Source organism: Ambystoma mexicanum, chromosome 14 (assembly GCF_040938575.1).
Source record: "Ambystoma mexicanum isolate Mex_15411 chromosome 14, UKY_AmexF1_1, whole genome shotgun sequence".
Taxonomy (NCBI): Eukaryota; Metazoa; Chordata; class Amphibia; order Caudata; family Ambystomatidae; genus Ambystoma; species Ambystoma mexicanum.
The window spans coordinates 551,768,788-551,783,433 of NC_090940.1; the positions used below are offsets into that span (position 1 = coordinate 551,768,788).

The 14,646-nt window shown below is 49.5% G+C and overlaps 1 protein-coding gene across 7 annotated transcripts in view; it reads left to right on the plus strand.

Moving 5' to 3' along the window:
* Positions 1 to 14,646, plus strand: part of CEP128 (centrosomal protein 128) — an 864,240-nt gene that overhangs the window by 106,697 nt on the left and 742,897 nt on the right. For all 7 annotated transcript variants that reach the window (XR_011283785.1, XR_011283784.1, XR_011283786.1 and 4 more), the window contains one exon: positions 12,625 to 12,786. Coding sequence is in view for 4 of the 7 variants with exons in the window: in XM_069637862.1 (XP_069493963.1) it covers positions 12,640 to 12,786 (147 nt within the window). In the remaining 3 variants the exon portion in view is untranslated. The remainder of the gene's footprint in view (positions 1 to 12,624; positions 12,787 to 14,646) is intronic.

Consider the following 14,646-nt stretch of genomic DNA (forward strand, 5'->3'; position numbering starts at 1 on the left):
GTTGTGGCAAGGTGACACTTCAAGGGCAACTGGCGTGCTGTTGGGCTAGATGTCTACTGTTGGCAGAAGGGATACTGCTATGGCCAAATGCTGCTGCGCAGAATGTATTGCATGAAGCACATGGGTGACCCAAACGACTCAGGCGCACACACCCTCACCTGGCACACAAACAGAAGCCCTCGCACACACACCATGCACATGGATGACACACACATGCATGTGCACTCACCGGACAATGCCTCATAATCAGGCAGATCTCCCACGCCTTGGATCTGTTCCTCCGTGACGTAGGTCCCAGCGACTGACTCATGTGGAGTGAGTTCCATGTCTTCTACTGGAGACCCACCTCCAGTCACTAGAGTTGCGGCATGACTTGCGGCCAGCTTATTCTTTGCCCTGCGCTTTAGGTCATTCCAGCGCTTATAGCAATCATTGGCTGTGCGCCTCACGATTCCAAGGGCACTTACGATGTCCGCAACGGTCTGCCAGTGTGCCTGGCGTTGTGCAGGTGTGGTCTTGGATCCTGCAACAATGACCATTTCTTTATCATGTGCGGACACATACTCGACAAGTGTATTCAGTTCGGCATCCGTGAAGCTGGGCTTCCTCGACGGGCCGGACTGTGTAGCCGTGTCTGGGGCATCAGCCTGTGCCGGACGAGCACTCTTCCTCTTCCGCTTGGAAGGTGGTGGTGATCCTGAGTGTCCTGCGCCGCTCTGGACACTAGGGGCAGGAGCCCTGGTGGACTCTGTATCAGGAGTGTGGGATTGCACACTCAGCATGGGAGTTGGTGCAGGCATTGGCTCAAGTGTAATGGTGTCAGGGGGAATGTCAGCAGGATGGACTAGGACCGACACTGTCCTGGCTGGGTGTGTGAGAGCTGGGGTGGATGGAGCCGCAGCTGCCCCTGCAGCCTCTCCACCCTGCCTACATGGGGCAGCAGATGACCTTGCTGCCCCTGATCCATGTGGCCTGATGACATCAACGTGCACCAGCGCACGTGTCATAGGCCTGCTGACCTGGAAGTCAGCCATGGAGTCAGCCAGGTCTGGTGCCACAATGGGCTGGTCCAACAAGGGCTGAGCATGGATGGTGTCAGCCACATCAGCCTCAACCAGGTGGGGCGGGGGGGATTATGGGTGCCCTTGACTGGTCCTCCACACATGGGGGGACAGGGTCACCCTGCAAGTAACAACCACGTCCCCTACCGGATCCACCACGGCCACCACTTGTGGCTCGTCCACCTTTGCCACCCTTACGGATTCCACGCCTCCCAACCATGGCACTGATGTTAATGTGCGTATGGGAGTGGCTTTAAACTATTGTCCTGGGCAATTGGGGGTCAAAGGGGTTGGGTACCAGATGGTAATTGTACCCTACTTCTCTAGCAAGGCTGAATGTGACCCCTGGGGAAAGATGACGGGTCACGCAACGCACAGGAAGCCCAAAAAAGGGAGATGACGTGCACGCAACCCCTCCTAGACCACGTGTGCGGAAAAAAAAAACCTGCACTATGCTGTGGCACCCAGTAACACAAGAATGAACGTATGCGTGTCACACACAGCCTAGAATGACCTCTGAAGGGGTAGGCTACACACGGGGCAAGCACAGATGTTAGATACGTGCGTGACTCACCGTCTGCCAGGAAAAAGAGCGTGAAAAAGAAGCGCGTGTGTGCGTTGGCAACACCCCCGCCAAAAGAAGAATTGTACGCTGTCTGAGGAGACAGGACAGCAGTAGAAGGGAATGCTGTTTGAGGGAACAGGCCCAGGAAAACCAGAAAAAGAGAAAAAGCTGTCGGAGGTAACAGGGAGTACGAACTTGAAACGCCGTGAAGTAAATCGCGTGTGAAACGACAAGAAGTACAGATTTCACCCACTCGCTCTCCACGAAAAGCACGTACAAGGAAATGGTGTGCTACATGTACCTTTTATGCAGGCCCACACATCCAGCGTCACTTCCGCGTGTACGCGCTAGGGCCATTTCCACCAATTACACGCTTTGTCACTTCCGCGTGTAGGGCCATTTCCACCAATTACACGCTTTGTCACTCGGACGTGTCTTTCATTTTTTTAACACGCAACATTTCAAATGTGTGCCATATTCAACGTGCACGTGACTTCATAGACGCGCATACGCTGGTGGCCTTTGGGCCAATGAATGTACAGACGTGTGCTGACGCGCTTACGCGCTAAGGGCCTTTCCTCGGATTACACGCAGACGTGCTGGATTTTCACGTGCAAAATCACTCCGTATCAAGCTGGCCACGCGTTCACACACGGAAGACCACGCTCCTGCCCAGAAGGCCGAATTACTGCCCCCCAGAGCCCTGAGCACGCTCCCACCTGCCATCTGCTGCTGCCTGACTGCCTGCTGCCCACGTGCCCTGCCATTTGCTGCCTGCACATCAGCCAGGGGTGCTGTTGCTGTGACCACCCCTGCTGGAACCGAAGACTCCCGACTGCTTTTCCATCGCCCCACAGCCCAGCCCCAGGACCCAGTTGCCCACCCACTCCTGCCTCTGGGGTTGCCATGTCGGGCACTGCAACATCTGGCACCAGTGGCAACCCCCGGCCAAGGAGGCAGAGGGGCACCAGCTTCACTGCCACCGAAGTTGGTGTCCTGGTGGAGCATGTCCTGGGGCAGTATGATGCCCTCTTCGGAAGGTTGCGCGCCGACAAGGAAGGACGGACTCGGATCTGGATGGACATCGTGACTGCCATCAACGCGGAGGAGGTGGCAGTCCGCGACTACGAACGTGTCAGGAAGCGCTGGGAGGACTTCAGGTCCAGGACCCTCAACGAGGCCCGGCGCCTCCTGAAGGCAGCGGATGCTAAGGAGCCACTTGTCGGAAGATCAGATGAGGGTCCTGGAACGCATATCCCCAGCGCTCCACGTCCAGGTCCTTGAGAGGCAGACCCGTCTGGAGTCGAGCGGTAAGTGTACATGCATACTGATTGTAAGCTCTGCGTGTGGTGTGCCAGGAGTGTGCAGGTTGAACATGTATTTTTATGTGGGCAAGTAGGGTGGCGGTGTACAGGGCCGTGAGGGTGACACATGCGAGGGGTCTCATGTGTGACACATGGATGGTGCTTGTGTGTGTGGGCTTGCATGGCACAGGATGTGGAGGAATGATTGTCAGGTGTGACATGGATGTCGATCGGAACACTGCGACAGTTGGCGGAGGTGTACACATGCATGCAAGTTTGGTGGTGTGTGTGCATGTGTAGTGTACTCCCTATGTTGCATGTGATGTGTGGATGACCTTTGGCTGCTCATGCTGTTGTATGTGAATGGATGGTGCTGGCTGTTGCAATATGGCTGTGGTATGGCTCATGTGTGCAAGTTGAAATGACATGTGTGTTGGGGATTGTGATGCCATGTCTGAGGTTTACCAATGCCACTCATGTATGACTGTCATGTGTGTATGAGTCCATTGGACAGTGCCCTGATGCCTGTGTTTTCTTTCTCCCTGTCTGCAGCGTCAACTGATGAAGAGGGCGGAGAAGGTGCTGTGGAGCACAGCGGCAGGGGTCGCACCACCAGCCGGAGACGCAAGGCCCGGATCCCCTCCAAGGTTCTGATCTCGTCGGGGAGTGAGGAGTCCGGTGCCGTGTCCCAGGCCGCAGCTGCCGAGGGGAGGTCCAAGAGGCGGATGTTGGAGTTGGACTCCTCGGCAGCAGAAGGGGCAGCTGGGACCCCACAGGGCCCAAAGGAGGAAGATGGCACGGAGTCATCCAGGTTGGTGGGGGGTTTGGAGGAGGAGGATGCCGTGCAAGCGACAGAGGCAGGGTCTGGAGGTGGGGATTCCACTGGTGCTAGTGGTGCAGTGCAGGATCTGGGACAGGAGGCAGCACAGGCCGCCGCGGAGGTGCCTGTGTGCAATCCTGTCCCTGCTCCTGTCACTGCATCATCTTGCACCAGCGGGGATGCCTACCTCCAGACCCGTTCTCAGGGAGGGGATTGGCTTACAACACCTGGCCTTCCTCTCCCTGCGGATATGGTTATCCTGCACCAGGTTGAGCCTGTCCAGGGTGGGGTGGCGTTGCGTCAACGGGCCATGCGAGCTGACCTGCAGTCTTTTCATGATGAGTCTGCACGTCTTCTCGCATGGCTCGTTGACTGCGTTGACCCACTGGGACAGCTCACCAAGGCTGGATTCCTCCGTTTCCTGGACCTTGTTCCGACCCCCTCCTCCACGGAACCCCCTATGCCCCAGTCGTCCTCCATGCCATCTTCCCACCCATGTGTCACCTGGGTGCCCTGTGGAGCTGCCTCCGACCGTGCGGCCAGGCTGGTGGACAACAGATCCATGCCACAGTCGGGAGTCGGACGTCCAGCAGGGGTGGCCACATCAACGACTGCACCCCAGCTGGAGGAGGATGTGCAGGCACCATCGGACAGGGCACATGGACAGCAGCAGCTGCAGCAGCAGGAGGCTGTAGGTGGGAGCCACGATAGCTCGGGGCCTTCAACATCGGAGGGGCAGGCATCGGCCGGAGGGCAGGAGGACCCTGGACGGGAAGTGTCTTCCGTGTGGCAGCGGTTGGGCCACGCCATAGATGCGGAGCGGCGGCGGGCGGAAGAGGCGCGGCTCACGATGGTCAGGGCGGAGAACTCCATGCGGAGGGCCCTGAGGCGGGCCGAGTGCCTCGAGGCAATCCACAGGGAGTTGGCGGTGAACATGTCGGCGTCCCTGCGGACCCTCGGGCCATGGAACAGGACCGCCTCCGGGACATAGACGAGGAGTTCGATGATGCCCTGGCCCGGAACACCACTAAGTGAGCCGCTGGACTGGCCCGCTGCCATTGTATATAGTTATTTAGTGATAGGTTTCCTTTATAGTTTATTTTTATTTGGAGTCGACGGACGCTGCTCCACCTTTTGTATATAGTTCCATTTTACATAGGTTTTTTGGTAGGTTTCATTTCTTCTGTTGGGATGATGGACCCTGAATACTTTGCACATAGTTGGACTTTGGATTTGGACATTTTTTTTACTAAGAAAACCATTGCTCCATGGGAAAAAATATTCAATTTCTTTTTTCCCTTAATTTCCTTTTTATGGAGTTGAACTTTGGAAGAATTTTTTTAGGATTATCATTTATTGATTTTAATTTGAAAAGGGACAGCCAGCTTAATTTTTTTTTTTTTACTTGCGTATTTTGTTTAATTTTGATTGCCCCACACTGCTGCGGGGTGGGGGTGGTGGGAGACATGGGTGGAGGCCTGGTGGAGGGTGCCCCACACTGCTGGGTGGGTGGAGGTGGTGGGAGACATGAGTGGGGGCCTGGTGGGGGCTGCCCATGGTGGCTGGGGGGTGGGGGTGGGTGGGAGACATGAGTGGGGGCCTGGTGGGGGCTGCCCATGGTGGCTGGGGGGTGGGGGTGATAGGGGACATGAGTGGGGGCCTGGTGGAGGCTGCCCCTGCACTGCTGGGGGGTGGGAGTGGTGGGGAGACATGAGTGGGGGCCTGGTGGGGGATGCCCATGGTGGCTGGGGGTGGTGGGAGACATGGGTGGGGGCCTGGTGGAGGGTGCCCCACACTGCTGGGGGGGTGGGGGTGGTGGGAGACATGAGTGGGGGCCTGGTGGGGGCTGCCCATGGTGGCTGGGGGGTGGTAGACATGAGTGGGGGCCTGGTGGAGGCTGCCCATGGTGGCTGGGGGGTGGGGGTGATAGGGGACATGAGTGGGGGCCTGGTGGGGGCTGCCCATGGTGGCTGGGGGGTGGGGGGGTGGTAGACATGGGTGGGGGCCTGGTGGAGGGTGCCCACACTGCTGGGGTGGTGGGAGACATGGGTGGGAGCCTGGTGGGGGCTGCCCATGGTGGCTGGGAGACATGAGTGGGGGCCTGGTGGGGGCTGCCCATGGAGGCTGCGGGGTGGGGGTGGTGGGAGACATGGGTGGGGGCCTGGTGGAGGGTGCCCCACACTGCTGGGGGGAGTGGGGGGTGGGAGACATGAGCAGGTGTGCAGGGTAGTCCCCTGTTTTGTGGGCTGCCTGCAGGGGCCATGGAGGGTGTACAGGGAACACCTGTGAGGACCCACCCAGCCTAATCGCGTGTGATTATTCCCGCGCACCCCTGTAATACAGGTACCCAGCCAAATTGCGTGATAATTCCTGCGCACCCCTGTAATACACGTACCCAGCCAAATCGCGTGTGATTATTCCCGCGCACCCCTGTAATACACGTACCCAGCCAAATCGCGTGTGATAATTCACGCGCACCCCTGTAATACACGTACCCAGCCAAATCGCGTGTGATTATTCCCGCGCACCCCTGTAATACACGTACCCTGGCTAATCGCGTGTAAAACTTCACACGTACCCCTGTCATACACGTACCCAGCCAAATCGCGTGTGAAAATTCCCGCGTACCCCTGTAATACACGTACCCTGGCTAATCGCGTGTTTAACTTCACGCGTACCCCTGTCATACACGTACCCTGGCTAATCGCATGTAAAACTTCCCGCTTACCCCTGATATGAACGTTACCCGCTTTGCGTTCCTTGTTTGGCAGCCCTGTAAACTGGTCCAGGGTTAGCGCAGCCCTTTGCAATGATTTAGCGATTTTGATGGCTTTTCCTTGCGCGAGGGCATTCTTGGGGGCGTTACTGGCGCTGCTGCAGGGTCGCTGCGATACTCTGCGCCACGGCTGGTTTGGGAGCCTAAAATCCATGAATACGCAGTGCGCGGAAATCGGTTTTGGCGCACGCGCCTGGCGCAGACAATCGCACGCGGACACTCTGCGCCAGCCGCTTGCGACACTTTTCTGCGAAATTTTATGAATTACCATGTTAGTTTGCAATAACAACCACTCTATTGCCTCTATCCCCTCCTGATGTGGGATAGAGGTGTATAGGCTACACACATCCATTGAAAAAAGAATACAATCTGGTGACAAACAGGAGAATTCTTTAACATTTAAGAGGAAGTCGGTGGTATCTCTCAAGTATGTTGGTATTGATTGTACTAATGGTTGTAGAATCCTGTCTACATATTTGGATAGAGGGTCTAGGATGCTATTGGTGTCAGCAACGATAGACCTTAATGGGGGATGATATTTATCCTTATGAATTTTAGGAAGCCCATATAGGACAGGAATTATGGGGCATTTCTTCAACAGAAAAGATCTTGTCTTCACATTGATCCAATCATTATCAAAAGCTTTGTTGACACAGTCTTCAGTTGTCGCCCTGATTTGTGAGGTGGGGTCCCCATCCAACCTTGGGTATGTAGTGCTGTCATCAAGCATGGATCTGCACTGAGAGTGGTAGAAGGTGGAGTCCATTACCACCACAGCACCACCCTTGAATTTCTTCTGTTCATTTATACTCAAATGTAGTTTCTGGATCGAATAAGTTTTGTTTACTTGTTTGTTTTTTTGTACAATCTTATTACATTGTAGTAAACATTTCAAATACTTTTGACTGATTTTGTATCAGCTTTAATGGTGTGCAGGGGACGGGAGTGTCTTTAGTATTAGACACTTTTTTTCTCTTCAGGGAATTGAACAATGACAACATGCCATCAGGCTTCTTGGAATTAGAAGATGTTCATCCACAGTAGAGGATGAATATCGCGTCTCTCCTAAAGGAGTCACTACTTTCCCTGAAAGCCACCTCCTGCCATGTGATCCTACCTCCTGGTACCACCCCGAGGGTTATGATTATGTAGCTTCTGCCTTTCCCATGCCATATGGGTGGAGATCTTAGGCTGAGGGCCAGTGATGACTCCAGAGGATTCATCGCAATTGGTAGAGACAGATGGGGAAACATTGGGACATAATGTGTACATGGGCCCTATTTGCAGTTAGGAAAATACCACAGGTGTTCCTGGAATTTTTCTCATTTGAACTCTATTGGAGTGGACCCCGGGATGTCCTAGACATGTTGAAGGGGACCTGGAAGAAGAGGGAAGAAGCCCTTTTGCCAATCTCTTAAACCGCACGAAAGTTATCTCACTTCACCGCAGTACGAGAGTTTGTTAAACAACATCTAACAAATGCATAAGAACAGCAAAAGGCGGCATATAACAAACATGCTGTACACCGCACGTTCTCAGTTGGACATTGTGTCTTAGTTCTTCTACCCACTACCGAAAACAAAATGGATTCCAGATGGCATGGATCATATCAAGTCTTGGAAAAAAAAAAGGGACCTTTAAATTACCACATTTCCCAACCTGATAGAAGGCAAAAGAATCAGGTATACCATGTCAACCTGCTTAAAGAATGGAAGATGGACCACAAAAAACTACTGCTACCATGAGAGCTCACTTGACAGATTCTGATAAGGAGCACACTTTAATCTCTGCTGATTTATCACCAATTCAACAACATGATATGAAAGACCACCTGGAGCAGTTTTCTTACGTCTTCTCTTAGCAACCAGGCAGGGTTAAGGAATATTTTTAATTACATCAGAACTCCAGCAGGGAGAACTGTCAACCTTAAACCATACCAAATTCCAGAAGCACAAAAGAAGGTAATTGCAACAGAAGTAGAGGAAATGCTCAAGGCGGTGTGACAAATCGCAGGATTCCGTGACTTCTCTCCTGGGGGGGAGGAGGGAGTCTTTCCCAGTGAGGCTAGGGAGGTGAGCCTGCTCCAAAATACCCTCCTTAGGGCTAGAGGCAAGCAGGACCTCAGCGGGAGAGACTCCCCTCTGGGGACAAGGACTCCAGTTCATATGAGGAACTGCCTAAACAACATATCATTAACCCACATTCAAGACCATCCAGTGAAGGATGGGAAGAACACACCAGAATCTGTTATTCTCATCCAAATGCTCTTATTGTGCCTGTGAAGGAAAATGTATATTGTACTGAGATGAAGAAAACCACTGGAAGAATATAGAGCATGAATCAAATAGAGAAGAAGAACTTTGACATTACGCTGGGGAAGTCCCACAGAGGCGTCATTAAAAGTTAGAGGAAGAGACATTTAAAGATAACCAGCAAGCTTTAAATCGTCTCTCAGCGGTATGCTGAAAGAAACTTGGACGTGCAGCGTCCAATGCCAAAGAGAAGCCTAAGAGCAGTTTCCAATGGACCACGTTGGCATGGAGAGGAGACCCGAGAAGTGGAGGTGCGACGCATGTCTTCCCAAGCCCAAGCTAGAGATAAATGGTGGCGTGACTGCAAGCAAGTTGTGGTGGACCAGTGGCTCTGTGAACAACGAAGATACCACTTCCAATGAGGTATCACAGAGCGAACCGACCGGAAGAATGGAGAAGTCATATGTGATACCATAGAAGAAATGAGACGCCAACCTGACAAGCCAAAGAGCAGGTCGCAGCCAGTTTGAAACTCTGGTGACATTATCCCTGGACAGCCGAGGTAACTGGGAAAGCGGAAGAGCAGAGCAGGGCGTGGGACGGAAGATCATTACTGGATTGTTAATACTTGTCTCAGTCGAGATAAAGCATGGACATTGAATAAGGGGAAAATCCTAAATCTGAATGAAGAGAAAGGAATAAATGTGTCCCATTAGGTGAGGTCCCACTTGCCTCGACCCCTAGAGAGGGTGTTGTGGAGCAGGCTTTCCTCCTTAGCCTCAAAGGGGGATGCTCCCTCTTGGGGAGAAGGGAGGAATTACATAGATTCGACACATACCCTTACGCCTTAGCTTTGTAGCTTCCCCTTCTGTGTATAGAAGAAAGTGGCTTAAGAAATCACATTTTTCTTGTTCTTGACCCTTATATGTTCAACAGAGAAACTACCTAAGGAGACTTTATTGAAATGAACTTGGTGAAAAACCCGCTCATGGGAGAATGAAGTCATTCTCCTGTGCTTTTGTTGTTCTAATAGTGTAGGGTTAGGAGAGGTTAGTTTGGACAATGGACTAATCTTGATTTGGACTCTATTTGCCTCTCATTGACGACTGATGAGCACCATAGTCAGTTTTGTTAGGTAGGGAAAGATGGGAGTTTTCACCTTTTCATATAATAAACACAAGCAGTGAGATGGAAAATCAGAGTCTGCGTTCTTCTTCTGACCCGCCACAACAGATATCATCAAGCCCTCTGAGTATCAATGGTCCCCCCCCCATTGTGCTAGTTGCTAAGCCTGACTAGTCGTGACGATTTTGCATAGACTCAACTCGATCTTTGTATTGGACAACTACCCGATGCGGGTAGTTGACGATCTGATTGAGCAATTGGGTTCTGCAAAATATCTCTCTAAGCTAGACCTTACCAAGGGTTAATGGCAACTTCCCTTTCATCCATCCGACTGTGTGAAATCTGCCTTCTCAACACCTCAAGGTCTGTTAAAATTTAAGATTTCACCTTTCTGTCTTCATGGGGCACCCACCATATTTCAGCAACTGATGGACCTCATGTTAAAAATCATACTTGGCATTCTGTGGCGCTTATTTACATGACATTGTGATGCATAGCAGCAGCTGGGTGGAACACATGTACCATTTAATCAAGATCACTTGTGCTCTAAGGAAGATTGTCCTGACGGCCAATCCACGAAAATGCCATCTGGCACAATCAGCAGCAAGATACCTAGGATGTTTGGTGGGAAATGCAGGGCTCGCAAAATCTACTAGCCCACAAGCACTGGCGAGTAGTTTTTATGAATGGCGAGTACCATTTACAGTATAATCAACCTTGCTGGCGAGTATGGGTATGTTAGAAACATATTTTTCATTTACTGCAAATACACTTTGTTTGCAGTAAATGGCAAGTACGAGTTTCACTCTGCATGCTTGACAGCATTGCACCAAATATGAATTGTGCTTATGGCAACATGCACCATATTACAAAAAGGACTGGTAAATATTGCGTCACCCGTCACCTTGGGGCAAGTGCTTTCTCTTAGGTTGAGAATGTAAACTGAGGAACTCGCCGTACAGGTCTAGTTGGATTTTAAAGAATTTGCAAGGACTGAAATGGTTTAATCCAACCACATTGTTTTAGGTGGGAGAGTAAACTGAAACCCTTTTACTTTTTCAAAGAGACATTTGGGGGCCTTCCTAGGGTTAACCGGCTATTATAGGTGATTTATTCCAAACTACTCCACGATAGCAGCTAACCGATCAATTGAAAAAAATGCTCAGCCCCAGGAACAGCTATGGGATAGGAAAGATCAAACCAGTTTTGAACACTTGAAGAGTCTATGTAAGGATCCAGTACTAAAGATGCCTGACTTCAACAGAGATTTTTTTTACTCCAAATGGATGTTTGGATTGGGTGCATTTTTCTCCCAAGAATGACGACATGGAGCATCCAATACTATACACAAGTCGAAAACATTTTCCTAGGGAACAATCCTATGCCACAGTCTAGCTGGAGGCCTTCGCCATAAAGTGGGTTGTGCCACACTTGAGGTATTATCTGACGAGCCGAAAGTTTACTCATTACAGACCACTCTCCTCTGACTTGGATGAGTCTTTGGAAAGATACTAATACTCGATTGATGAAATGGTTCTTGGACTTGCAACCTTTTTGTTTCTCTGTTGAACATATAAGGGTCAAGAACAAGAAAGATTAGATTTCTTAAGCCGCTTTCTTCTATACACAGAAGGGGAAGCCACAAAGCTAAGGGGAAGGGTATGTGACGAATCTATGGAATTCCTTCCTTCTCCCCAAGAGGGAGTGTCCCCCTTTGAGGCTAAGGAGGAGAGCCCGCTCCACAACACCCTCCCTAGGGGTTGAGGCAAGTGGGACCTCACCTAAAGGCATACCTGGGATTATAAAATCTTGTCAAACGTAAAGACTTTGCTGAAGAAGATGCTGAAGGATATTATTCTTTGAGAAAAAGCCTGCAGCTGAGCCAATTTCAATGCTTGAATGTGGTCTGTAACTCCTAATACAGACCGCATTCTGAACTCTGTTCTCTTTCAACGTCCCTGCACTTGCTGCTCTGTATTTGCCAACCCCTTCCATTGCTATTGTTCATTTTCCCACAGTGTCTTTGTTGTCCATTGTCCTCTTTTCTCCAAAAAGATGAAGAACTGGATTTGTTGCCACAGCCAAAATCCTGCTCTATGGCCATCTGCCAATGGAAATTGTTCTCTCTGACCACACGCTTTCCCTACGTGTATGCAGGAGAAAAACAAGGGTCATTGGGTTGGCGCAAGTAGCCTTCTAGTCCGAAGGCAGGAACATGTTTGCTTGGGATAGTGACCATTTCCCAACTTAGAGCCTTTTGCTTTGCGGGCAATAACTTGGGCTTGTCATTACACTGCGAATTTGACTCATGATTCAGTCTATAACCTTAGCCAGCAATTTACAGGTGACTACAATATATACTCCCTGGTCACTGGGGCCATCTAAGGATTCTTGCTGTAGACATGGAATTTGGTTAGAATGTCATGTTCTTTGTCAATAGGGCATCGTCTGCATTTTCTGATGCTAGTTTTATTGCTCCCTCTCATACAGGTTTCTGTAGACACTAAAAATAAGCAACTCTACAATGTGTTGATGCTCCCAGATATGCTTTGCTCATGCTTCCTTCTTGGCATTTGAGAGATTTTTATGGGAGTTTTAATGTCTTCTTTTTACGAACCTGTGTAATGACTGCGTCAGTCTGCAGCCTATAATGGGCTCTTTTGATGGATTGATGACCAGTTTTCGAATACTCACGTTTCTGTTCGTTTTTTCGCCTCTCAGGAGTTGTAGACACCAATGGCCGAGTCATCCAGCGATTCTGACTCATTTCTCCGGAACCGGCCAAGCAAAAGAGGCCCTCTGCGGGCTACCCATGGCCGGACCAGGACCCCAGGCACAGTGGATGTTGCAGAGAAGATTCACACCTTAGCCAGCACTTTACAGGTGACCACAATATATACTCCCTGCTCACTGGTGCAATCGAAGGATTCTTGCTGTAGGCTTGGAATTTGGTTACAATGTCATGTACATTGTCAATGGGGCACCGTCTGTATTTTTCATGCTAGTTGCTGACCTCCATCGAAAGGGCCGAGAGGCATCCTAAAATGTCCCTTTACCGTAAAATGAACCTTCATTTTGAGTTGAGTGTGCTACTATAAGGTAAGACCATGTTCCATTACGGTTAACTTTACAGTTTGAGGAAAGTACTTTTTTTTATTGGACTTTATGTTAGAGCATACACCATTTGGAATGGCTGGTTCTATGTGAAAATGTAGTCAGCAAAAAGTAGTTTTAAAAAATGTAGTAATTCAGTAGCATTTATCCAAAGCGTGAATATGTTGCCAGTAATAAGGTCGCCAAACAAGCTATTTTTACATACACAAAAGCACAAGGCTGCAACACAAAATATGACCCAAACATCTAACCAGGCCTCCACAATCACCCTAACTCCATTCCTAAACCTTCCCCTAACTCTGATTACAACTCTTATTCTCCCCTGAGCTCTTAGAGACCATGAACCCTTCAGCGCTACAGCATTCTATTTCCATGTTACTCAATAAAAAAATAAATATAAAATGAACAGTGAACCTATCTCCAACCCCACCACAAGCTCACCATACAATACGTATCCCATGCCCTAACCCAAACGCTTGCTCTAATCCCAACCTTAGCCTTACCCAAACGGCAACTCTACTTCTTACCCTAATGCTTACTTAACCCTAACCACTAGGGTTATCCTTACCTCTATCCTAGGCCATCATCACAAGCCCTCTCCAACCTTCCTACTCCTTTCTTTAACACTTACCCAAACCATTACTTCATTATTCCTAGCCTTACAATGACCCCTACCCTAATACTAACCCTGACACTTATTCTACCCTAACGACTAACCAAACCCCAACTTCTTTAATCTAACCCCTATTCTTGCCTCCCCTACCCTAACCCTAAACCAGGCTTTCACAAGCCCACTAAACCCTTCTTAACTCTAACTATTACCCTAGCAGCGCTACCTCTTTTGCTGTTTTTTAGCTGCATTAATTGACTACCTTTTGCTTGGCAACTTTATCACACCACGACTTGTTCACTGACTACATTTTCACCGGATACCAAATTGCTGTGCCATAATACGTGGCCATCAAAATGACTGTCAAAGAACATTGGCACCACAATTATTGTGCTAGCCAATATGCCATCATCATTACTGCCACAGTGAATGTGCCACCATAATTCCTATTCCGTCCTCCAGTGGATATTCCCTGCAGAAATACTACAGGTAAAGAAAGATGAACCCCTCACAAGTGATTTGTTAATGGAGAAACACACTAACATGACAAGTGACTGTGAATGTGCCACCAGAAATGCAGTGCCAGTGAATGTGCCAATAAAGTGATTCAATCAGATAACATAAAAACTACATGAATATCGTCTGAAAACAATTGGGCGAATAGCTCTGCACTCTTGTAGGGAAACATCCCCTGATATTTCAAAAGGTACTGTAAGTACATATAGATTTACCCTCCAAAACATTTTTGACAAATATGTTATAAGGTAAATCCCAAAAAATTTATAAATGGGAAATTCAAAATTGAGTTTACACAACACTCGGTAAACGTAATATAGGTCAAAAGTTATTTGAGGAGTACGACCAATCACAAATCACTTGGTCATCAACAGTTGGGAATCAAGTTATACAACAATGTTATACATTCGAATAGACACTTGTTAATGGCATGAGTTCTTTTAGGAAAAATCTCAATGTTGGTTACAGACAAAGCAGAGAAATGTGTCCTATTGGAGATTTCC